General features: G+C 38.9%; 1 protein-coding gene across 1 annotated transcript in view; it reads left to right on the forward strand.

The window, feature by feature from the left end:
• Nucleotides 1-27,071, forward strand: part of LOC122972694 (guanine nucleotide exchange factor VAV3) — a 94,658-nt gene that overhangs the window by 25,653 nt on the left and 41,934 nt on the right. Inside the window, exons 3-10 of the mRNA XM_044339950.1 lie at nt 17,387-17,445; nt 17,561-17,626; nt 21,102-21,210; nt 22,011-22,112; nt 23,740-23,808; nt 24,819-24,922; nt 25,193-25,292; nt 25,647-25,742. Coding sequence (XP_044195885.1) covers nt 17,387-17,445; nt 17,561-17,626; nt 21,102-21,210; nt 22,011-22,112; nt 23,740-23,808; nt 24,819-24,922; nt 25,193-25,292; nt 25,647-25,742 — 705 coding nt within the window. The remainder of the gene's footprint in view (nt 1-17,386; nt 17,446-17,560; nt 17,627-21,101; nt 21,211-22,010; nt 22,113-23,739; nt 23,809-24,818; nt 24,923-25,192; nt 25,293-25,646; nt 25,743-27,071) is intronic.

Consider the following 27,071-nt stretch of genomic DNA (forward strand, 5'->3'; position numbering starts at 1 on the left):
CGTTATGATGAGCGGAGGCACATGAGTGTGATTAAACGGACAAGTTGAAAACAAGCACTCTTCTTGTTGATGGTGTAAGTTAGTTAATAATGTGAGGATATGGACACATGAATTTACTCCACTTTGGGGTTCAGATAAAGATCTGGCTGTTCATGAACTGTATCTTAGTGATTTTAGGACTAAAAATTATCTCCTCTTCCTGTCTGAAAATTATCTGAAAATGATCTCCTGCTTAGTATGGGATACTTGGTCCGCACCCAGGTTTAAAAAAGTGTTCATATGGCCAAATATTTAGGTGAACTGTGCACACATACAAGTTACACCACCAATGTGAAGCAACTTAGTTTGTGATGTCAGGAAAAACTAATGGAAAGATAGATTATAATAATTTCAGGCATTTAGCAGCGACTTCTTGATGATAAAATCTAATGTTACAGCGTTTATGGGGAATTAGCTGAAATTTGAGATATATTGGCACCAGTACAGCTGGAGTGAGACAGAGGCTACCGGTGATCTCAACCAGGCCTTGTTTATTTACAGCTGCCATACATACTGTAGGTTCTGTTTCTGATAACAATTCTGACATTTAAAATGCCATGTTGACTTTTTGAATACAAATGAGGGAATACGATGTTTGCATGTGAGTGTCTGCGAGGGGCTACGTGCTAGCGTTTGCACTCATGTATGTGTGTTTGTGTGTGCTTCGTGTGTGTGAGAGAGAGCTAGCAGTGACTCCCCTGAGGACTGACTCATCTCAAGTCTAAGTTAGCAGCAGGAAACAGGAAGAGGAAATGGTCACCGCAGAGCCCCTCTGGAGTTGTTTCTTTCTGTATGTGTATGAGTGTGTGGATCTATTCAAATTGAACTTCAGGTGTAATTGGGCGTTTACTGGTGTAATGGTGCATCATGTAATCACCATACGTGTATCCGCTGTGTGTGTGTGTGTGTGTGTTTGTGTGCAGATGCATACTTTGTTCCATTCCCCTCACTGCTATCAAAATATAATCTACCTCCCCCCCGGTGTGGTGTATTTCTCACTACAGCCTCATGGGGCTAAAAAGCTTGTCAAGACCTATATTTTGTGTGTGTGTGTGTGTGAAAAAGACAATTGGGCTTCCCCTAAATTTCCTGAGCTTGTCTCCTGTGCTGTCCTGACAGAGGCTCTATCAAATACCCACTCTTCCTGTGACCGGGCCCCGGCCCCTGGAAGTGGAAGCGTGTGTGTGAATGTCAGAGAGAGGGTGTGTATATGACACAGAAAGAGAGAGAGAGAGCAAGAGAGGCAGAAAGGTTGTTCAAACTGGAAAACTGGAGGGGGGGAAATTTATATGCTTGCCACTTTTTCGGCATGCTGTGTGAGTGAGTGAGTGTGTTTTACATTCTTGCCCCATACCAGTTCAAAGGGAGCCTCCCATTGAGTCTATTACACATAAACGCTCAGCACAGAAATGCTTAGCACAGAGAGAAGACTCAAAAGGAAAATGTTCTTTATTTTTAAAAAACTGGATTTGATTTTTTTTCAGCTGCAAATAAAAGAGAAAAGTAGTACAAATATTTGAAGATACATTTTTAAAATGGATTATAACTCTCATTTGAGATACCGCACAAACGCTTCCTCCTGTTGCACGGGCTGTGGTATTACTGACAGCGCTTGGCAAGTAGTGTGGGATAATGAACGGTAATGTGAAAGCTTTGCATCTCAAGGTGCTGCTGGTTATTGAGGTTACCTGGCCGTGCAGAACATGCCAGGTATTTATAGGCCACCGCTGAGTCTGGGCCAGCCAGAGCGCATGTGAAGCTAAGCCACCGTGGTCAGGATCAAAGACTACAAAGACAGAAGTGCAGGTCTACAAACCAGCCCTCCTCCTCCCCTCGCTGTCCTACTTTCTAACAGCTTTTTTTTTCTATCTTCAATACTGAGTGCTTTGCTACCTGGAACTACAGGGGAAAGACCTACATCCCAGTGTGAATAAATGACACAGAATAGGGTTAGACTGATGTATTGGTTTGCAAGGCTGTTATTGGCCTGGTTAAAAATTGGGATTCGGTCCAGTCTGTGTTTACTGTCTGCTGTACCTGATTTGACATTTGAAATGTGACAAAAAAAACCCTAAAACATTAGAGATGACATTGCATTGGATTTCAGTAAAGAGGTTGAGTGTCTTCAAGCCTAAATATTATTTTAGAGAAAACACCAGGGCTTGAAAAGATATTAAATATCAGCCAAATATTTATTTCCAGCAGCTTCACTCCTAACCCTGATCCATGACTGTATACCATATATCACGTTGCTCCATGGATATTTCCTGGAACTTGAATTTACATTGTTTTTAGTTACAATTTCTGGAATTTACTTCTTCTTTCAGGAGCTGGGACTTGTCTTTTTGTCACTGTGAGGTTGCCAGGCAACCAGCGGAGACTCAAGGAGGTTATAGTGCGTTCCAATTAAGACAGAGGTTGAAAAATTTCCAAGTTGAAAATTCTGAGCTGGAAACGTTTCATGATGCCAAATGCAAACGACATGGCTGACTGCAAGAAACTCTATATCTAACTCGTTAATCACATTTGTGATTCATTTTGACATCACTCTACATAAATAACCAGTCTTATTTAACAGTGTTTTTAGGCAAGGAAAATGATTAAATAGTCTTAACGTTCTTGCCATATTGAGTGACATCAGAGCATCTGCTTCTCGGTGAAGTCAGGGTGCACAAAATTGGACATTGAAATTTCCCAGCCAGAGCTCCGACCTTGACATACTTTTTCACACAGGGGGTTGGAAATTTTGGAGCATGAGAAATATTTTGGCACATAACCCTTTGTAACAACTGAACATGTCATTGTTACGCTTCAGTAAAAAAAACTACAGCAAAAAAACAAGATATAGTGTGTAAATTATGGAACATTAGAGGTGCTGGTAGGCAGATTTTGTTACTTTTGGACAGAACCAGAGCTTTCTGCCTGTCTTCAGTATCTGTTCTAAGGTAAGCTAACCAGCTGCTGGCGGTAGCCTTATAATTGATCTCCAGGTATAAATAACTCTCACCAAGAAAGCAAATAAGCTTATTTCCCAAAATATCAAACTATTCCTTTAAGAGAAGCCCTTTTTCTTTTGGACAGGAACAAAATCACATAAACATTCTTTCTGTAACAATATATGAGCCAATCTGTGACTGAAATGGCCAAGTTGCGGGAGATATAGGCAGCAATATGTAGTTTACAATCCTGGATCAGGGCTACTGCATTCCAAACAGCCTCCAAAACTGTCAGTAAAGTCCTGCTCACTGCAACCTTTTTTCAGCATGTCGACAGTGAATTCTCTTGGCAGCCAACCAAAAGTGAAAGTACTGGACATAAAAAATACAACAACCAAACTCCACTATGCAGTTCAAACATACAGAATCCAGCTAAAAAAAAAAAAAAAGCCTTGATCCTGCTTACAGATAACTGTACGAGATGCATTTAGATTCAGAACATGAATTGCCCACGGTCAGATGGGCAACCATGCACCGAGATGGAGCAGTGTTTAGATTCTGCATGTTTATTTCTCTTTCTTCCGGCCACTATCTCCCCGCCGCGAGGCCAATTTCCCTTGGGCACCTGCAGGCTCCATCTGAAGGAAGAGGAATAAGGGGATTTTATTTTCAACAAGTGCAATCCCTGTCTCTAACACATTTTTGAAAACTTTCTTCTAAATCTTTGATGAGATGCCGGAGGCCGCATCTGTCATGTCTCGAACGTATCTGAGCTAACAGCAAAAATGGGATTTCACAGCAACATTTATGTTCTACAGATCTTTCAGTGATGTTTTTATGTTGTATAAAGATCCTGCAGAAGCCATGCAGAGGACTGTATGTATGTAAACAATGCTTTTTCCAGATGCTCAAGACTGCCACTATAAGGGGGGGTGGGGGTTGGGGTTTTTTTTTCTCTGCATCGCTTCCCAGAGGTGGAGGTGGAGTGGGTGGATGCGCTGTCATTCAAAGTGTGGGCGACTCTAAAAACTAATCTCCTTCCTCCACTATGAATGCTCAGAAAATCTGATCCCATCTCACAATTTACTATAGCCACTGTTAGGACTTAAGTGATATCTAAAAAGAAGCGTTTTTTTTTTTTTTACCCACAAATCACATGGGCAACTGAAAAAAAGTTTGAATGCATGCAGTAGTTGAAATGATACACGGTGGAGGAAGCCATGCCATTTATCTTACGTGAAGAGTTGTGGTTTCTAGTTCACTGGAATACAGAAAACATAGGAACTGGGATTAAAGCACTGCAGTTTTTTTTTTTTTTTTTATCTCTGTCTTGTTTAGTTAATGAGAAAGAATCCTCAAATGGTCACTGCATATTTCAACAAGAGAAACAGCCAAAATGAGATCAGTAGGAAATTATGATTTAAGCTACATTTGAACAGCATGGACACAAAAATAAGACAGTGGAAGTGTTTTCCAATACAGCTAATTCCTTATTATTAGTAGATGTGTGTGTTTCCAAATGGTGTTGGTCAATGGCATAAATTACACCTTATGTATAAGCACACTGTAGAGGTTGTAGAACTTGTATAACCTGCAATACTAATACTACTACTACTAATAATAATAGTAATAGGTATACTGTACGACTTCTGTACTGTATACACACATGTACACACACACACATACACACACAGGATGTCATGAGCCTTATAAAAAGATCTCTAATGTCTCACTTAAGACACAATCTATGTATAATGGGAGATAATGTGTGTTATCCATTACAGCTCATGTCTTTGGGGGAGGTGTTAATCAATACTAATCTCTTCATCTAGTCTGATGTGTGATATCAAAGCTCTGGTTTATCAAGTAGTATTGTTCTGTGCTGGGGTGCATGTATGTTGATAGGATTGTAAAACATTTAAAAGCACTCAAACTTTGCTAGTATTCTGGTACTGCAGTCATCAAGATTTGCTCAAGAATTGGAGAATTTCATAACAACTTGGAGATATCCCCTATTAGAAAAAGAATCCACTAGAAAGCCGAGCATATTATCATGGTTTTATTCTTGTGCTGCAGATATGACTATATTAATTCAATTTGAGGGAAGTAATAGCACCATTAAAATAAAAAAACTTGAGGTCTTTGACTTTGGTGGTTCATGTTGGCCAGCGGTCTGCTAGACTCCCGTTCCCGAGTCATGAAGGTGACGTCGTTTTTTCCTCTACCATTCTGGCCTCCCATCATTGCGTTATATGGCTACTATTATATGTAGCTATTAAGAAAAGTATGGGCACTGTTATATATATTAACTGTCCTTTTATTCCAAAAGTCGTACAAAAAGACAAGGGAAGTACATTTAATAAAGCCCTGGAGGACGGAAGTGGATGAACCCGGTTAAAGAGTAACTGCCCATACAGGATGCTCTAAGTAGTAAAGTGAACGTGCCTGCAAGGCGGCAGAGATCGTTTCATTGGTCATCTCTACACCTGGCCTTCTATTGGTTGGGGAATTTTGACTGGGTTGCACAAAAAATCCAAGAGCAGCAGGAAATCTGTGCAAGCAACAATATATCTAAGTGTAAGCATACAGTTTGAGCAGAAGCAGAGCAAATATAAGTGCAAGCGGGGGCTATTTTAATGTGAGGGCAGGGTTTTAGGGAAAGAATTACAAAATCAGAATGTGGAATCAATAAATCATGCACTCGAATTGAAAGACCACACTCTTGAATAAAGACAGGAAGAAAGCTCCATAAATTCAACGTTTAAGAATGGTTGTAAATACATGCTTTTGTTTTATGTTACTCTAAGCTTTTCTAATGTCTTCCAAAGTGCCATATTTTACTCTGTGACATTAAATTATTCATGCGAAAGTCACTGAGAAATAACATAAAGAGATTGCACACAGTCGCATGACTAATGTGTATAATCTGCACAGTGAGATTGAAACAGTGCGTATTTAATTGTTCATGATTATAATGGAAACTCCTAAGGGTATGCTAAGTGATGCTAACCCACTTATGCCATATAGATATGACAAGCCGGCTATTTGTGGGCAGTGCTTTGGCAGCGGAGATCCAGTAGTGGGAAACACATTTGTTGCATTACAGAGGGACTGAACTGTATTTGGTTAATCAGACTTTCTCTGGGTATAGCGCTTGTTCCCTGCTGTTTCGGTGCCAGTTTTGGATTTCATCACTTGGTTTTAATGTGTCATGTCATGAACATCAAGAAGATTTCCTACACTTACCATAACTTGCATCAGAATTCATATTGGGCAAATAAGATGCAGCTACATAAATGAGTGGACGGTCTTCTCTGTTGCAACCCTCCTTTCTGATCTAGACTGATTAAATAAGTAGCTTTTTACATATTAATCCTGTCTAATACACTAAACCACACAAAGTGAACAATAAAAGCCAATCTGGATGACTAGTTGACCTGAAATTTAAAACTGTATACTTAACTGACAGCCAGGATTTAAAGACCTGCGGTACGGGAATTCTTCATTTACTTTTAAGGCTTTTACTGTCTTGAGCCAATAATACAGATGTCATTATGTTTACCTTTTTCCTTGGAGATTTGGATTTATGGCGCCGTCTCACAGAGTATTTGCCTGTTATGGCTCTGGTCAACACTATAATCCAGCATCGACGAAAGGCGGCAATAAAATGGCTGACATGTAAACTACCATGATGAATAGTGGTGTGAGGTGCAGTAAGATGGATAACCTGGATTCAGCCTTTGTTTACCTACAGCCACTATGGTTGTAAATCATGCGCAGCATTGCCAAAGATTCTGTATGTGTCTCCTGCTGGTTGGAAAAGCACTATATTGAAGTGGTTTGGCAGATTGCTACAGATTACTAATTCAAACCCCAAAACGTTGGGGTTTGAATTATGGAGTTCCATTTACTTTATATATTTGAATATTGACAATAAAGCTGTCAATACAGCATTTCCTCATATTGACAATATGGTTATATTTGAGATTGAGTTTTACTGATTGACTGATTTGTGGTTTGATTTTAATTGGCACACTAAAGTTGCGGTTTGATTGATGTCTGGCACAAGTATAATTTACTGTTAATATAAAATGGTTACGTTTATTGCTTGTATGCTAACTGCAGAAACAGTATACTATAAAGATTGGTATGTAGTACACACTGTGTACAGTTATTATTATTGTAATGGAATTGGGACACAGCAGTAGTGTCCTGGCATGTACGCTTCTTTCTGCTAACAATCCCATAATCCGATACACTCATGATGCCACTGTCATGATTTAGGACACTTGAATAAAACAGAGCCATTGTTAGAGTTAGTAACGCTTGTGCTTCTCATAGTATGACAAGTCAAAATGTCTGCTGTGCAAAAGAAACAAAGTGAAATAATTAATCTTTAACAGTAACTGTTATTATAACTACATACAAAGAGTTTATCCCTTTAGAGATGTATGTCTTGAGAGTTACATTGTTTTACTTCCAAATTTAAGTTAAGGTTGTGGAGAATTTACCTTTATTGACTACTTCAACTAATGACACTATCTTCATACAGCTGTTTTTAAAGTGGTTTAAAGTATCAGTTATAGAGCTTCAATGTAGGGATGCAACAAACAATTATTTTCATTATTGTTTTTTTTTTTTCAATTCATGAGTCAATCTTTTATATCATCTATAAAATGTCCAAGAATAGTGAAAAAATTCCTCAGAGCCCAAGGTGACAACTTGATATGACTTGTTTTGTTTGACCAACACTCCAAAACTCCAAAATATTCAACTTACAGTACAGTACAATGATATGAAACAACATTTAGTTCAATTCAATTCTTATTTTTTGTTGTTCTAGGTCTTTGTGCAGCTGTCTCACTACCATTATTCTTATTTTCTTGCAACTGTGAGTAGCTCCTGCCTATCCTTTGTGCATTGCATTGTGGTTAAAACACGTCAATCAGAAGCACATTCAAAACTCAAGTGGATTTACACTAGTCTGCATTCTGACATCTTTGAGTGTACTTAGTTTTACCACTTTCCCAGTGTCAACACACAGCTTACTCAAAACCTGCTTAGAATTAGTGTGTACTATGGAATTTGGACACAGCTTCTATATTTCCTCTCAATGATGCCATCCTGTAGAGTGATAAATCCCCAAAACTGATTTCAACACTTGGCTGTCCCCTCTTGTGACTCATATGGTCCCACTGGGTGAGACGAGCTGTCTAAAACTGAAGCGTAGGGGTCCGTGACTGACACAGCAGGATCAAAGGCTGCGGGAAGAAGAAAAAAAAGAAAAAAGTGAGGAATGTCCATATGGATTTTCACTGACAGCCTTAGGACATCGTTTACAATGCAGACAACCCACTCAAACTTGCTCTTACACTTGGTTATGGTTTTGGCGAGTCTTTCAAGTCTTGGCTCCCCAAATGAGTCTACAAGGAGCTGAAAATCTGCAGCTTTTTAACCGTATCCCGATAGCTTCACTTCAGCGGTTGTTTGAAGGACTCTTAAAAACAGAGTTTATATTTTCAACTGAAAGACCCCTTGGGGAGACTACTTTTTCCCGTATGCTTCACTTCATCCTCAGTTAACTGTAGGATAATGTTTCAGTGGCGAGGGAATGAGATCGTCATGTCAACGTGATGAAACAATGGAGATTGTGTTGTAGATTGGTTTGGGTGTGGGTGGAGAGATGAGGTTATGTCTTTAGCATGGCTGCCACAATAGATTCAATGATAATAACAGCAGTGAGCACAGTAGCAAGAAGCTCTGGGATTCCTCGTGCTATCTCAGCGTAGAGGATTCTCCTCCATTATCAGAAGGCTGGATTTAAGGAAAAATTCACACATGAACACACTTACAATCATACATGTTAGTCTGTGATGATTATATAATGCAGAGATTCCCAAGATATCCCAAGCCAAAGCCTTGGGATATGTTTTGAAGTTGCAAACTGCTGCGTTTCAATGTGTGAACACTATTGTTCAGTACACTGGGAATAAAATAAAATGGATGACAAAAATCAATAATGCAAGAATCTGGGTGGAAATTGGACTCTTAAAGTACCATCTACAGTATAAATCACCATTTCACCATTCATAGTTTGGAGTAATGACTTGGAGAGACGCATCAGCAGCAACACACAATCAAGTGGATTGTAAGTTTCCATAGCAGCATGAGGACTCCATTTACTGTAAACTGCACTAAAGGAGAAAAATCAACAACGTTTTAAAGAAAAAAATGATGAAAATGTTAAAAAGTTGCCTTTTTTTCAGTGAAAATAAGTAAACAAGACTTATTACAAGAGTTATTACAATTCATCCTCTGGGCACCACAGATATGTACCAAATCCATCCATACCAGCAATCCATCCAGTAGTTGTTGAGACATTTTAGAAAAAAAAAACCCCAACATTTCATAGTGGTGCTACATGAAAGGTCAGGGGATCACCAAAGTAAGCAAGCTACAAAATTTCACGGCAATCTAGCTAACAGGTGTTGACATATTTCAGTCTGGAGCAAAGTGGTGGAATGACCAACAGACCATCCATAAAGCAACAAAAACACAGACATTCATATAATCTGAAGTGGTAGTAATAGGATAAAATAGTTTTGGGTTTGTACAAATGAATGCTTGACTCTTTGGCATTACGTCTGAAAAAAGACAAGTACTAATATACTAAACAAACAAATGTGGCAAGCACCAGTATGAATAATTCTTACTTGACTGTATGTCACAAAAAATCATGTGTTTTTTTCTTGTCTGTTCCGTGTATGTACGTGTGTTAGTGTACTATGACTGGTGGCACACTGCTGGTCAGTTATGGGCAGCCTGCTGATTCAGACAGTGTGAAATTCAGTTGGAGTCACCTCACCTGACAGCATAGTGAAGATCCGGCAGATCAGATGCATGTGGCCTCGAGCTGTGTGGGATCATCAGTATGCTCATTCAGTGTTTGTGTGTGAAAACCGTGCAAATGAGTGACTACATGGGCGATACGTCGCTCTGTTAATATGAGCATAAAACATTGCGGGACGTGCAGGAGCGAAGGAGGGTTTCAAGGATCTGCTTTGATTACTGGTCAGGGTGTGAATGCACGTGTGACCTCAGGGGTTTAGTCTGTGGGGTTTGATGTGATTTACCTGGACAGCAATGATGACCTTGCTTTTGAACTTATGCTGTTGAGGTGGCGTTACTAGGAGGGACTCAAATCTTATACTGTTGTCAGTTTTATTTCTGCTGGAGCACAAACCGAACTGAAGGCCAAAAGACTTAGCAAGTGTGTGACATAGTGTAGTTAGAGGAGGACTTGGAGTGTCTTCAGCTTCCACTGGGACAGATTTGTTCCAAAGTTTGTGCTGGAAAATGAGTTTTTAAACATGAGACATCTCAGCAGCTGGGCCAGTTATTGACTCATTAGCAGTGAATGACAACACTGTCAAAACTTGCAGCTACTACTGAGGTCATATTGTGCTGTGTGCCATGGAAACATCCACGTTCATTTATCAGCATATAGTTTCATTTGAGGACATGTTTTATATTATTATGCTATAAATACTGAATCTCCCAATGTCATCCATGACCATTATTGCCATTTCTCAATAGAAATCACCAGAAAAGTAGGTACCTTCCAAGCAGTTGTGGGATTGTGCAGCTGACAGTTTAGTTTCACAATTCCTATTAATATCTCCTGGTAAAGGTGCAGAAAGGTAGTTTCTATTCCCCATGTCCAGATTGCCATGGTCACCTGTATCAATATAGCTTTTTAAATGAAAAAAAAAAGTGTTGCCAGATAACTGAATGAGTATAGAATAATGATTTGGCTCATAAATACTTTACTAGGGGAACACTAATTCCTGTGTGAGACGTTAATCAAGTCACTTTTTGATGTAGAGTTCAAACAACTGCAGAAAATTAATCAGCAGCTATTTTGATAATTGATTAATCATTCAAGTTGTTTTTTTCTAGAAAAAAATGCTACAGATTCTTTGTTACCAGCTTCTTAATTGTGACAATTTGCTGCTTTTCTTTGTTATATGTGACAGTAAAGTGAATATCTTTGGGTTTTAGACTGTGGGTCAGACAAAATTTTTCACTATTTTCTAATATTTTTTGGACCAAACGATCAATCGAGAAAATAATCGACAAGATTAATCGTTAATGAAAATTATCCATCAGTTGCAAACCCTAATTTTATGATTCCAAAGCCATATGAGCTATCAGCTACACTGACATTAACATTTCACAGAGACAGTTAAAGGTGACAGAAAGTTGGCGTCTTAACTTTACTGCCGTTCATCTCCCTCGCTGTGTCTGAGAGGGCTTATGTTGTCATTTTTCAAAAGTTTCGTTTTTCACACAGTAGACACTAAAACATGAAGAAGGCGTTTATAGCTTTTTCAAAAAAAAAAAGCTCCGTTTTCCCGAATGAAAAACACCAGCTTGATGCGGACGGAGTGTGAGGAAAGATACATTTTGAGAGTAGCTGGCTCAGTGTGGACGTGGTCTGAGGTAAGCAGTGTTTTCTAGGAAGTTCTGCTGTCTTTATATGCATGACTGTAGAATTAATGCAAGTGAAACAGTGTTTGATGAGAAGAGCGGCGGACTAAATGATGCAGGCAATGAAGACCGAGGAGAAAATGGCAAACGTGCGCCGCATTCCAATCAGCTATACGTCTGTATATCCAAACACACTAATTATGTATTATGGACGTTAATGAGCCACGGCACTGATTGCTAAACATTAGCTAGTCTGTCTCTCTCCGAGCCAATCAGGCTTTTACTGGCTTCTCTCTATGTGGATTGAATTTTATACGCCGCTGCATCTGTCAGGCAGACGTGCTCACAAACACACACACACACACACACACACACAAGTGTACACACACATTTATCTAATCATATATGCACAAATAGCAATAATCTATCTCACTTGCAACACCCAAACACCAACACACACACACAGGAAACAAACGGGAAGTCAATTAGTCTAAATAACACATGTACTACACACACTCTCTGTCACACACTGACACACACCCACACATTTTACACCAGCATTCATTGTACTTACTGTCTCCATTGTGCATTTTTATGTAAATTTTGTGCTTTTTTATGTCTCGGTGAATTTGACATCCATTATTTGTCACCAGGCACAATAAGAGGGAAACAGAGGAGGTTGGTACATAATCACTCGTCCTTTATTTCCAGACTGTTCCAGAGAGCAACATGTTTGATGTGGAAAGCGTGTGAGAGAGGAGCCTTTTGGTTTTCTCTCTAAAACACAAACAGAATTTTACTGACTTGTTTTCCAGCCTTTCATGCAAGTTTAATCAAACATTGCCTGCAAAAAATGAGAGGCAGTGCCATTAATTCTGAAAAAAAAAAAAAGATTTGAGATTTCTAACCCCACCAAAAGCTTTTATGGTTTTCTGTAGTCTTTGAAGAATGATTTAAAGCTTTTGTAAAACCACTGTTAGAAAAAGCCAACTTTGACTTTTTAGTCACTGGTGCAACAAAGCACATCCTTACATTTTACACCATCAAACTCATCCTCTTAGCACTTTAAATCAACTGTTCCAAATATGCTAAGCATGAATACATCTCCCGAGTCAGAAAGTACTACAGTGAGATGGGAAAATCCCCTGAGATAACGGTCAGTGAGAGCTGGCGGTGATGCTAACACTCTCTGAAGGTGCCTTCACACCTGCTTGTTTGGCGTGGTTGAATTGGTCCCTCAAGTGTTTCCCTCCTGGATTACCTCATATGTGGGAGTGAGAAAACCCCAGAGGCAGTGTTTGCCAAACAGCTGATGCCTGGTCAGTCTCAGTTAGATAGTCACAAGCATGTGAAACCTATTCTATGTATGAAACCTCCTCTGTGCGTATCTTATTTATTGTTTGTAGGTTTATTGAAAATAGCAAATCAGCCACAATTTAAGCTACAAATTAAAATATTGTTTATAATTTAGAATTTACATATATTTAGCTGACTTTGTCCATGAATCTGTGTTTTTGTCAGTTTGACTCTGTTTGTTTTCCAGTGAAAACGCTGCAGTTAAATACCGTTTTCAGCTGTGATTTCAGAATCTGTTTAGTGGGTAGATGACCTCAATTACAATCTGTAAACAGGAATAAAGTGTTCTTATTCTCACTGTGCCTGTGCTCAGTTTTGAAGGCAATGTAAACATATATAGCGTTATCAAATGTACGTGTTTCAGTGGATTACCTTAATGATCGCTATTTTTAGCCGGTAATCAGTAATTTAGAGAAAGAAGGGAAAGAAAAGAATATGAGCCACAGAAAGGAGGAGTGAAAGTGGAGTGTGGAAAACTGGGACAGCACGCTGGGTTGTGTGTGAAACCAATAAAACCGTTGGCACGTTATACACTGAAAATGCATTCGCCCGTTTCTGAAGTTTATCACGAGAAAACAGTGAAGAATGTCTCGCAATGAACAGAAGAGGAGATGTTGATAGCAGATACTAGCAATCATCTCATATTGCTTCCTGATAATCAATTCACCTTTTGTCCTGTCTGTGTCCTCACCTGCTCTACTTATTACTGAACTATGGAGCCAGTATTGATCTTTCAGTGAAAGCGGCAAACACATCATCCATGTCTGACGGAGCCCTCTTATAAGATCCATTCAGAAGCATCATAGCGTGACAATACTGAGCGTTTCATTGCGTACTGATCGTCGAATTACATCTGTATGAACATTTTATGTGCATTATCAATATCTATCTGACTGTGCCAAAGCTGCGTCCACTTGCCAAGTATAAAATAAAGATGATGAAAAGCCGAAAAGCTGCAATTTTTGACTTTAATGTGGCCCAATGTGTGTTCAATCTATAGAAACCAACATGTGGAGTAGTGTGATTGCTCTTTTTTAAATTCACAGAGAGCTGACAGATTGCTACTGACATCCACCCACACACAGACACACACACACACACACACACACACTGTGTACTCATCTCCCTTTCATCTCAACAGTCACATCCCTCATCCTGCTTTAATTGCTCTGTTGTGAATCATTAGATCCAGCGGTGCGGCTGTGGTCAGACAGGGCAGGTTTATTAGCCTCCATCAAAGAGCCTCCATCCCTCTGCATCACGACTCATCGGCTACACGGCTGCTAACCCTCAGACCTCCTGCTTTATGTACATACACTGACACCAAATGTAATGCCCCACCTTTGATCTTTTCAACTCGAAACCCTTGCGTGATGTCTTACTGTACTGAGCCGTGCTGAGAACCTGACAGCGAAAATCATTTCGGGCTCACTTCGTGATTGTGGCTGATGACACAGTTGCTCAAAGCGACTTTAAAGAACAGATACTGTGCCAGTCTTGCATGGGAGACCTTGTGACAGCTGAATCATGATGTATTTTTAAGTCTTGCAGAATACAGCTCTAAGACCTCTTCTTCTCACAGTAGTAATCATATATATATTTGCTTTGCTGACTAATGAAGTTTTTTTTTTTGCTAAAATTAAGCATATCGCCTCTTGGAATTTCAACCCTTCATTTCCTTTGTGGACAGGTTTCTATTATTAGTAGTATAACTGCTGATGGATGAAATACTTGTGAGTCTTCAAAAAGTCTTCTTGGCTGTGTGCAGATGGTCAATTTTGCAGCGAATGTGTGTGTGACTCATGTGAACGCCGAAGCCAAAAAGCACAACTCTATGCGACTCGCCCTCAGCTGCCAACAGAAACTGGAAAGGCTCCAAAGCTCTGTAGAGCATGCAGTGGATCTTCAGCTTTTTGGACATGTTGTACCTGCCAACTGGCCTCCGGATGTCATGCTCTTCATTCATTATTGGAGAGTGTAGAACCAGCATCTCTGTCTAATAGCTGCGTGAGGATTAATAACTGGAGGGAAGAAGATTCTCTTTGAATATCGGTGGAAGCGCTCAGATACGGGATGTGTCACTCTCGATGCATACATCCACGTCTGTGTTTGGATTGCTAAACTGACATGCATTTTAATATTTTAACACAACATGTGTTCATTAGCATATACCGCAGTTCATGTTGCAGAAGCGCTTTATCAGTTGTCACCCACACATGAATCACAGATAGCCCACAAAATGTCCACATTTATACTCAAAACTGTCTCTTCTTCCCGTTCCTCTTTGCTTTCTGAGGGAACCATTGATAACAGAGGTTCACTAACGTCCAGGCTCCTTTCAGTCTGCAGCTTTAAATAGGCTCTATAAGTTTAAGCTTTGGATCCTCTTTCTCATGTAACGTAGAAAAAAAGTTCCCGCACTGTACAGTAAAGTTAAAGCACAATCGTTCTGCATAAGCTGTTTGTTCTGTTTGAGAATTAAAAGATTAGTGCGAAATTCAGTCAAAAGAATTCATGCAAGCGAATGTGATTGAAGTTGTTGTTCCAATAATTGTTGATAACAAATACTTTGAAGTATAAATAAGTAGAAAATGAATTGTTTTTGGACTGGCACACCTTTCAAAATCCTATTTTTGTCTCCTCTACTTTTATTAGTTCAGGTTGATTTTCTGAACTAAATCTCTCTGAACATCGTCCTCTTGCTGTCCAGCTGCAATAAACCGGATCAGAGAGGAGTTGATAAAAACGTTGCTCATCTGAGTTGAATTGAGTTATTACTGATAAGCTTAAGGAGCAGCAGCAGACTTTTTTGCCCTTGATTTCGCTTCTAAGGCGACACTCAGGTAATTGGTGGAGGTTGTTGAATACCTGCAGACACGACTCAGGCTTTAAAAAAGGAACTCTTTTTTTCATTCAGTTTTTCAGGTAGAAAAAACATTTCATTTGTATATATTTAGTATTTTTTATTATTTTATTTAAAAAAATACACTAAAAAGAATCAGATTTGAGTCATCCATCATCTATAATAAAGTATGAGGTCTCTATGGAAACTGAAAATGGTTTTAAGCAGGGCATGGAAAGCACCAATTTTTTCCTGATTTGTCATTTGTACGATTGTATATAAATGCAGGTCTCTAACACTTGTGCGTGCAACCTCCACTCACGACTCACGATAATCAACCACCTCTGCTGGTAGCTCTGTCACGAACACACCGCCCCCTCCCACCGTTCAGCTGCTCACAACTAATATTTCCCTTTGATCACAACTACGACTAATGAACTCAGCTTTAATTTGTGTTTCATTAGTGCCCCGCTGCGACACTTGTCCGCTGTGATAAAAGGTCCTCTCAAACTCCGACAGACAGATTGATGAAATATGAGATGTCAGACAGTCAGACAGAGATATGATGGATGTGATGAAGTTTGATTGATTGCATATTTCAATTGATCAGCACTTGTCAGCTTGTCTATGAGAGACCTTTAACCTGATTAACAGAATCAGGAAATACCGAAAACAGCTTTAGCACATAGATCACCATCAATCTTCAGCATCCTATGTTGGGTTGAACATTAATTCTACGTCAGTGACACACTACATGTCGCATTATTAGTTCCAGGGGTTCCACTTCTGTCTGTCTCTGTCCTTTGTCTGCTACTGGAGGGGGAAGGGAAAGGCCGGTTGTGTGATCAATATTGATTTGTAAGAGCTTTATGCTCTGAGGCAAATGTATCTATGGTGCATCTTTGATTTGTTGCGGAGCGAGTGCAAGCGTGCAGGCATGTTTTCACCAGCACGTCCGCGTGTTCTGTCGATGGGTAGATGACCCACAAACAGCTGTTTGCCAGGTCGCAGAACGTGAACGGACAGAGCTGCCTGTCGGTGGAGCGTTGACACAGATAATAGAGCTGTATCGTTCATACAGCAGGTGAGTTCAATGATTAGTCAAGCAGGTCACACACACACACACACACACACACACATACGGGGTCAAGGGCACTGCCAGGACTGAGCACAGCAGCGTGAAATTACATGTCATACTAATAGCAATCATGTCAGCCTACGAGGGCACGTGGTTTACTTCACAGCGCGATCAATTACTGATCAGTTCACGCAACTCTGCCCTGCTGTTACTGTTCCACTTTCTGTTGACTGTGTGTCGATTGAATCCGTTTTTTGTGCAGCAAAATTCCCCTCTTATTAAAACCTCTCTCATTGTTTCTTGTTGCTTCTGCTCTACTCTAAAATAAAGCATGTGAAATGAATGTTGTACTATTACATATACATTATTCACTTTGGTAATAGAAGTTTGCTTGTGCAACTGAACTGCTTCTTGTATGATAATCCATGGAAGATGACATGGTGTGAGTTGTACAGTGCAGTCTGTTTTGGTTAGTGGTGGTAGAGTGTTTGAGAATGCTGCCCTCATGTGTCTCCTTTAAGAAATGCAGCACAGTTTGAGCACCAAGAACAAAACAACAAACCCCCGAAATCAGTCAAGTATTTACGTTTCACACTGAATTACTTTAATTAATCTAATTAACTTACTTTTTCTTTTTCATTGCAGGTTATGGACACACTTTCTAAACTGTCCCAAACAGCGATTGCACAACAAACTGGACTCAGGTATGTTGAAATGACACATTGTCTATTATGATCGTGATAATACAACTTAACACATGATGTATGATATATGACGCTTTTAAACCTAAAACAGGATTCTTTCTTTTTTCCTTAAAAGGCCTTTTCCGACAGAAGAGAGTGTTGAAGACGAGGATATCTACAACCACTTGGAAGACCTCATAGAGTACGTTATCCCTCTTCTCCTCTCCTCTGCTCTCCTCTCCTCTCATTTAAAATATCTTAATTTACTCTCAAGTCTCCCTCCTACTTAAAAATCTTTTTTCAGGCTATTGTGGGCATATGCAACATTTGCTGTCTGAGTGTTGACTGGAGGGCAGCCACTTCCTCCTGGGCTGACAGCACCACCTCACCCCACTCTTTTCTTAGTAAACCACATGTCATGTAGGCTTGTGGCATGATCATCTGTGCAGCCTGTATTCAACCCTTATTCCCACTTATGTAAACACTGTGGAGTGTAAAGTGTTTTTGCAACATCAAATCAACCTGACAATTTAACTGAAAGTGACTGCTTTCTAAGAACATGCAGCCTTGCTAGTTTTACTATAAAATAACTTGATCAAAACAAAAAATAATGCATTTTTCACTTTTGAATGTGAATAGGGAACAAACATTATATAATCCACTTCCGTTGCAAACAGGGCTGCTGGTACATTCTCATGTAAAGCCCTCTATCTAAATGTAATGCAGCAATACAAAACGGGATCTGAAAGAATTTTAGAGGCTTGACAGTGTTGTAGTTAATATGCTTTTTGATGGTACTATAGATTAAAATATATTTTGGACTACAGCTGTCAGTTGGCAATGTGTATATACAGAATATTTTTGCTAATATTTTTCCTCTCACCAATATTTTCTTGTATTTATAACACTTGCTTATTTAAACATTCGTTAAACTTTAGATTTAAGGCTTTCTTCAGCCAGCCCAGTGCAGATGCCTTTTGATTTTGATGTCTCTATTTTTGGCCTACACGCAGTCAAATGTCACTTTTTGGAGCCAAACATGTAACCATTAACAATTATGGAAAAAATTGATTGATATTGAAACCATTTTAAGGGCAGACTTACTGTAACATGTGCTCTGATGTGAGGCAGTGAAGACGGATAATCTTACAGTTAAAATGATTTTGGGAAGCCTTACGATGACACGGTGCTCTGGTCTATGTTTAGTGCTGACAGCTCCCAGAGTAGGAGGCAGCCCACTAGTCTGTAGTGACAGAAGAAAACATGGGGCTGACAGCAGCCAGCAGTGGATGTGAGATAGATGTGGCAGCCTGGATCACACTCAACAGAGCCGTGTTCAGCTCTCAACTCCCATCTGCTCAGTGCTAAACCACCGTTAAATGGACATAGCATACACACACACACACACACACACACACACACACACACACACGCAGAAATATACCCATCCCCCCCCAACAGGAGAGATTCACTTTTCAATTTAATTTATCGGCTACTTGTTCATTTAGATCCAACTGTTAGATCGCAGCAACTAACTGATACAGATTCTGCACAACCACTGCCACAGGTCATGACCAAAAGAAATCTACATATTTGCAAACTGGAACTTTTAATGATGATTCAGTGGTTCAAAAGTAAATTCTGTACGTAGGTGTTGCTGCTTATTTGACCCTTGAGAAAATCCAGTCATTTTCAAATGCATCAAAGGGACTTGATGCTCCACAAAGTGCTACCAGTGTGGCTGGAAACTGACAAAAATGGGTGCATGTTGAAATTTTATTCAATGATACAAGCATGCAATTCACTGTTTCCCTAATGAATACTAATTGGAAAATTAACATTGGTTAGATGGATTTGTGTTGTGTGTTTTTTTAATGATATAACTCAAAGATTTTAAAGACCCTGCAAACTTTTCTTCAAATCTTAAAGGTACCCTGTGGAATTTTCTTGTTTACAAAAAAAAAGTGATGTTTACATTCAGTATAACTCAGTAAAGCACACTGTGTTGATCCCTGGAGCCTGACAAATGTCCTAAATGCATTTCCTTACTCATTAAACATTTGGAAAGCTGATTTTTAAAATGTTTTAAATCCTGCATTGTTTACATCTGTGTTTATTTGTGAGCAGTCTTCATCTTCCCTGCCTTTGTTGGCACATTGCTAAGTTTCTTTGCATGTCACTGCTGCCAGCTGTTGATCAGTGGAATTATGTAAAACCAACAGGAAGACTGTGCAGCATGGCCTGCATGCCAGTGCACAACACAAACATAATGAAAACCCCCTCTTTAAAACATTCCAACCAACCAACCACCAACCAACCAACAACAACAACAACAACAACAACAACAAAACATCTTTAGGTATTATTAATTAAGAGTTTAATACTCAAAAACTCAGTTCATCTGCTACATCAGAGCTGTTATGAAGGACTGTGGTGCACATTAAAATATGTGACATAAACATTTCCATCTGAATTCCTACCCAATTCAAACCAGAGGAAAAATAAACAAAAGGGCAGAAATCTCTCAAATGAAACAACCACAACTTAAGCAAAAAAATGTGTGTTTATGTATTGCAAAAAGCTGATGGATGAAAAACATTTCCATGTCCTTTAAAACTGAAATGTTATTGTAGATGTTCTAGTCAAATTTATTCTTGGATTTATTTCAGATGCGTTTCTTCAATTCTATATCGAGCCAGTTACCCATGGCTCACTACCGTTTCTCTCTATGAAAATAGCAATTCCTACTTGTTGAAGCAGCATGCTATTTTTGTAGCAGCAAATTGAATAAATCTCCACAAAACTGCCAGACGTTCCAACATATTTGAATTTACCCGATAAGTTGTAGTTCATATGTTCTCACCTCTGACATAATTCTAGAGGGATACTATCACTTCACATGTATGCTAACATAACATACTAACATACTATCACAGAGCTGACCAGCAAATGATCCAACAGGGACATACGGATCACTTTGCAGTCTAGTTTTAATCATTCACATCATTGACCAGTCCACCAAAACCTTGGTGTATTAATGCCAATATCCATTGGACATTCTGTCAGACCTGCTGGAGTGTTTTTTTTTTCAATGCTTTTAATATCCACAGCCTGTGCAATACATGCCTCACCTCACCCCCTGCTCTTCACCTTAATATACCGTACAGTGCCTGCACACTTAAAAGTCCTACGTGCTCTGTGTTTAAGTGCCTCCTTGAGAGATTTTTCCCTTATGTTTCTTTCCTCTTGAGGACATTGGTTCTAAGGTAAGTAGAAGAGTAGAAGAACACACACATGCACAGAGTCATGCCATGTTGGTCCAATTGCTAAAGTAAAGTAATTGGCTTGGATGGGAGCAATCAGAAAAGGCCTGTGGCTTCACACAGAAAAGTCTTGCGTGTGTGTGTGTGCGTGTGTGTGTGTGTTCCTGAACCACTTTCACAGCCATGGATTAAGTTTTGTCCCCGACTAACAGGATTTGTAGTATAGTATTAAAATCCATGTCTGTTAAACTAGAACTGGCTGGTGTTTTTTTGTGTGTGTGTGTCCAACGGAAACTCTTCACGCGGCTGTCATGAAGAGTAAAAAAAACCAGTACCCACTCACTAAAACTCAGGATCAAACAGCAGTGTGATGTAATGTAATGTCACTTCTATATCCTATCATATGTGCTGCAGTGAGAACGGGGTGGAGGATGAGGAGGATCTGTACGACTGCGTGTATGACGACGAAGACGGCGGAGAGATCTACGAGGACCTGATGAAGACAGAAGCCATCCCTCCTCCGGTCAGAGCTCTTTAACCTCTCTCACATCTTTACTACACCTCATTGATACAGGTGTTGACTAAGTCGTACACATCGAGTCCACATCTGTATTAAAGGAATAATTCAACATTTTGGGGAAATACATTTATTCACTTCCTTCCCAAGAGATAGAGGAAAAGATTTTGACTTTTTGAACAAATCAAACAAATGAGATATGACGTGTTAATTAGTGAGCTTTAGTCTTTATGCTAAGTTACAATACGCTAACCAACTGCTGGCTGTAATGCTACCTTTATATTTATCGAACAGATAACTAACTGATGGCAAGAATGCAAATAAATGTATACATTTTAAGTGACAGACCAGGTGATTACATTACTTAAATTAAATTATATACATTTAAGACATTAAACTTATTAATTGCAGTTTTTGTGTTGTAGAATTTTGTTCATATTATTCATTATATAATCATATATTTGTTATTCTCTTATCAAATGTTTTGGATTGAGCTGAATTAAACTCATTGCTCTAGATAGACAGACGGATACAGTTTGGAAAACACATTCCCTCACTACTATTGAAACCTGCAGATGCCCAACATTTCATAGCTTAGGAATTTATGAAGTTGATAAAAGCTGTTTGAAACTGTACCTCACATCCTGTATCACAATTGGCAGAGAATCGAGCAAGCATGTGTGAATCCCTGACTTTGCTCAAAGGGTCACACTGGTTACATCTGGTTGAAGACTCAACAGTTTGTCAGCCACAGCACCCACAGCGCTGACACATAGTAACAGACCTGTGTGTGTGTGTGTGTGTAGGCGTTTCAGAAACAGGCGGAGACTGACATCAGGAGTTGCTGTTTAACAGAAATCAAGCAGACAGAGGAGAAATACACTGAAACCCTGGACTCTATAGAGAAGGTACAGACTGGCTGACTGATGCTGTCTGATGTGCTTGTTACTGTATTGTGAGGACATCTTAATATGAAATGATATTAACTTTATTGCACTGAACATTTTTTTGCTGTGATTTTGTGTGCTGTTATTCACTGATGTAATGTGGAATCATGAATCATTTTTAGATTTATAACTTCAGGGTATTTGGATAAAAAGTATCTGGTGTGTAGTGAAGAATGTGGTAGTGTTGTTGCTTAATCCTGTTCAATCTTGTTAATGTACTTAGATCAGTGGTTCCCAAAGAATAAAGCAGTGTCTGCTTGCGACCCCCCCCAGTCAAAGGTTGAACATATTTGAGTTGTGTGCAGTTTAACCAAAAAGTGTTTTTCTCCTCCATATCTGTCAGATTTTGTTTAATTTCAACAACTGTTAAGAAACCTAAGAGGTAAAACAATTGAGTTCTTCACATGAAAAAAGCATGAAGATCAGAAAAAAGAGGAAAAAAAAATAAATCAATACTCTTCTTTTCTCATTCATAATCTTGCGCCCCACCATATTTATCTTGTGAATCACTGACTTTAATTATACCACTCCTTGTAACTTTTAAATGTGAAATGACTTGAAATTGACTAAGTGGGGCTAATGTACTTATCAAACTGCAGTAAACTGACATCTACAATGTGAGTGTGGTGTACTGAGGAACCAAAATCTGTAAAAAAAAAAAAAAAAAAAAAAAAAAAACAGTGAAAAAGGGAAGCTACGTTCCTGTTACATAACAGGATTAACAAGATACAACACAGAGATCAAGATTTACAAAAACTGAACTGAACGAGGAAAAAAGTAAGCATTTATTAATGCATTGTTTATTTCTCCAGCCGTCCTGACTAATTTAAATGTCATAACTTTTCCCAGTAACAACTACTGTATATAGGCAATTTCAGTACCAGAAATAATACAAGTTACTAATAAAATTTCCAACTCTGCTAGAAATCAATTTGGCTTCCTTATCAAGTGCAATATGTGAATCCGACTGAACGTAATCACCAGTTTACAAGGTATAATGGAAAAAATAATGAGTGTTGTAACAAATCTTTTGTCCCTGAGAGAAATAGCTGAAAGATTATATTTTTATTTTTGAAATTAGCAGCGGGTACTGAGTAAACTGAGCACTGCTGAGAACAAACTACACCAAAAGAAAAGCCCTTTAGTCGTGGATGTTTTCCACCTTGCCCTGCACTTTTTCAGGACTGTGGAAGGCCCGCGCCGTCTCTTACCCCCCGGCCACAGCTACTTGTCTTCTCTCTCTTGTGTACGTTCACGTCTGGAAAAAGACCTTGCCTGATTTCCCAGCGGAGTATCTCAGTAGATGACTTTCGTTATGAAGTGGATGGTGGAATTTAGTTTGTGCTCGCCTGCTCCTTTGAGATGTAGAGGTGACTATGTGGCGGGAGTTTTCTGAGAGGAAATCATTAAATTGCAAACTCTGAAAATGAGATTATTGTCGTGACCCAGACAGTCCTCCTTGTTTTTGCTGACTGCAGCTCTTTGCAACTTGGCCCCCATAATATAATAGCTTCTCGCAAAATGACTTTCCCACACTTATTCTAGAGGGACGAGCTTCATTCTCTCACATTCTCTCTCTCTGCTGCAGCACTTTATGACGCCCCTCACCATGTTTTTATCCATGGCCGAGATGGAAAAGGTGTTTGTGAATGTCCCGGTAAGTCTACAGTATAATAATCCTACTGGGTGGTCAGCTTTGGGTCACAAAATTCTTTTTACACAGAAAACATTTTGACATGTTACAGCAGTGTGATAAATGATGACACTGAAAGCTACAATCTAATTCATTTTGGTGGGTTTTGTACTGACTTTGGTTGAGCATCATGTTTTTTTTCTTCTATGACATGTCACAGTAGGAAAAAGCACATGTGTAAATAATCAAATCAATGATGGCTGAATGCCATTTAGCTGCTTCAGTTTCAGGGTCCTGGTATTGTTAACGCTACTATCAACACCTGTGCTCTTCCTACCGTGAAAAGTCAAACGTCTGCTGTGAAAAAGGCCTATAGTGAAAAACAAATCAATGTTTAATACACAAGTTGGATCACAACTGTTCACACAGCTTTTAATGTGCATAATGAGCATGCAAACATAGCTGCTAATCAGAGCTTGCTAATTAGAAAACTACAGCAGGCGTTGCAATCCATCCGGTGGTTGCTGACAAACAGCCAACTTAGGTTTAAGTTCAAGGATACTTTATATCTGCAAAAAACAGGATAAACAGTTTAATGTTAAAAGAGAACCACGAACTGAATTGAATTTGTCATATGCCACCATCTAAATCTTTAGTTTCAAATGAAAGGGGAGCTTAAACGATTAGTTGATTAATCAATAGAAAAATATTTGTCAACTATTTTGTTAATTGATTGATTCATTTAGTATTTTTCAAGCAAAAATATCAATTATTTCCTAATTTCAACTTCTCCATCGTGAGGATTTGCTGCTTTTCTTTGTCTCAGTCTGTGTCTCATAAAGCATTTCTCTTAAGGTTGTAGATTGTTCAGACAAAACAAAGGAAATTTTATTGAGCAGTTTTCATTATTTTCTTACATCTAATTAATCAGCCGATGAATCAATAATGAAAATAACTTCTAGTTGCAACCCTAAATGAAAGTAAAGAAAACGGAAGCGGCTCAACATGAAAGATTGTTTGATTTTGTGTTTCAGGAACTGGTTAAAGTTCACAAATGTTTACTACTGGAAATCCAAGACTCAGTCCAACACAGAAGTGCCCAGAACCTTTACCAGATATTCATCAGTTTCAAAGAGAGGTACAGTATATACTTTATAATCCCCTGAAAAAGTCTTTGTGTCATTTTTAGAATAATACAGAACAGGGATATATTTTTCTTATACTGCATACAGAACTTTTATTAACTATATCCAGTTTAGGAATAAAATAATAATAAAATCAGCTGAATTTTTTCATTTAAGTTGTTGTTGAGGCCTTTCTGTCTTACATACTGTTTTGAGGGAAGTGTAGCATCCTGTCATTCCCTCCAATCTTCTCTCTGTTTCTTCATGCGTTCGATCTGTTCCAGGTTGCTGATCTATGGGAAATACTGCAGCCATGTGGAGACAGCCATCGCCACTCTGGATGGCATCTGTAAAGACAGAGAGGACGTACGCATGAAGCTAGAGGTAAAAGGTTTCATGTTTTTAGTGTCAGTAAGTGATTCCGTACAGCTCAGTGTGACAAGTGTTCATTCCTCAATGTCTCAGTGTGGTCGGTGAATGCCCTCAAGTGTGTACCTCAGGCATTGCAGGTGACGATCATAGATCACTGTTTAGTTCTCTGTCAGGCTCTGATACTCCCATCGTCACTATTCTCATCTCTAGCAAGTGAAAAATAAGTCAAATTAAGCTTTTTTTAAGCAGTTATGACCCTTTCAAGACACAAACGCTGCACTGTCATTGGCTGGTTTTCTTTGCAGGGTCTCTATATATTTAATTTATGAGATGATGTATTGATTCTCTTTCTTTGTCTTCATACAGGAATGTTCAAAGAGAGCCAACTACGGCAAGTTCACACTGAGGGATCTGCTGGTGGTTCCTATGCAGCGAGTCTTGAAGTACCACCTTCTTCTGCAGGTACAGTAAAGTACTCCAACCTAACCCATCCTATTCCTGTGCTTCCTTTAGTCATACATTTAGATTTTCTGCATGTTTATTATTCATGTAGAAGCGATTCAGATTGTGTCAGATGTTTAATGTAGATGTGATCATGTTCTTGGGGGAAACATAAACATAAACATGTAGCAGTGTCAGTTTTATTTGTTCTAAGTAAGTTTTGGAAAGAAAAAAAAAAGCAGTATTTATATCAAATCACACACCGCTGTAATACAAGGCATGGTCAGCTGTATAATCAGCTGTCTGTACTCATTTATAAAAATGTATTTCCATTAAAACTCACACTACTCAGCTGTATATAATGTCACTCACTGTCAAAGCAGGACAGAAACATTAAGTTAAAAGCCTTCACTGGCTTTGTAGATGACTGTCAGGAAATGACACAGCTCCATCACAGAGTTTTTGACTCATCAAAAGGCTCCATCATTGCCAATCACACTTTATGAGCAAGAGGACTCACTGTCACTACTCCATATCTCCACCAGAGGCGCCATTGTCCACCTTTTCCTCCCTTTCTACCTTCGTCCTTCAGGCTCCTCGTCTGTCTGTTTCTGTAGCTCCTTAATTGTCATCTGATCGAGACAATCAAGGAGGAGGAGAGAGAAAATAGATAAAGTGAAGTGAGGACTGAAAGCGAGAGCAGCAGACAGAGTAAGACAAACAAGAGGGAGAGAGACAGAGAGGTGAAGTATTTTTGAAGTGGGGAGAATCCAAATCAAGAGTTTGTGGAAAGTCTAGACAAAGTCAGTGGGAAGTTATTCAAGTCACTGACAATTCAAACATTCTCCTTTTCAGATATTTTATTTGGATAACAAATAAATACAGATATTTTGATTATATTGTATGATCTTTGACTACATTGATTATGTGGTATTGCTGGTATCTTCATGATTTTAAAATTGAAGTACTGACATGTATTTGTAACATAAAAACACGATTAACATTGTTTCATCACCTGGATACTTCATGACTTTTACAAACAAAAGAAAAAATGTGTTTCTCTGTCTGTAAATTACTTTTTGGCAAACAAAAGGAATATATATTTGTTAATTTTTAGGGTATATAACATATAAATCATGAAATATTTGTCTTTTCTGTCACCTTCATCAAATACAATACAATGAGGAAGTAAAAACACAAGGGTTATGTGTGTGTGTGTGTGTGTGTGTGTGTGTGTGTGTAAATCAGTACACACTTGATGTGTGTGAACATAGCTAGATAATCGTCCTAGTTAACATACATATGCATGACATGTAAGCACACACACACACACACACATACTGCACACTC

The sequence above is a fragment of the Thunnus albacares genome, chromosome 21 (assembly GCF_914725855.1).
Source record: "Thunnus albacares chromosome 21, fThuAlb1.1, whole genome shotgun sequence".
NCBI classification, from domain to species: Eukaryota; Metazoa; Chordata; class Actinopteri; order Scombriformes; family Scombridae; genus Thunnus; species Thunnus albacares.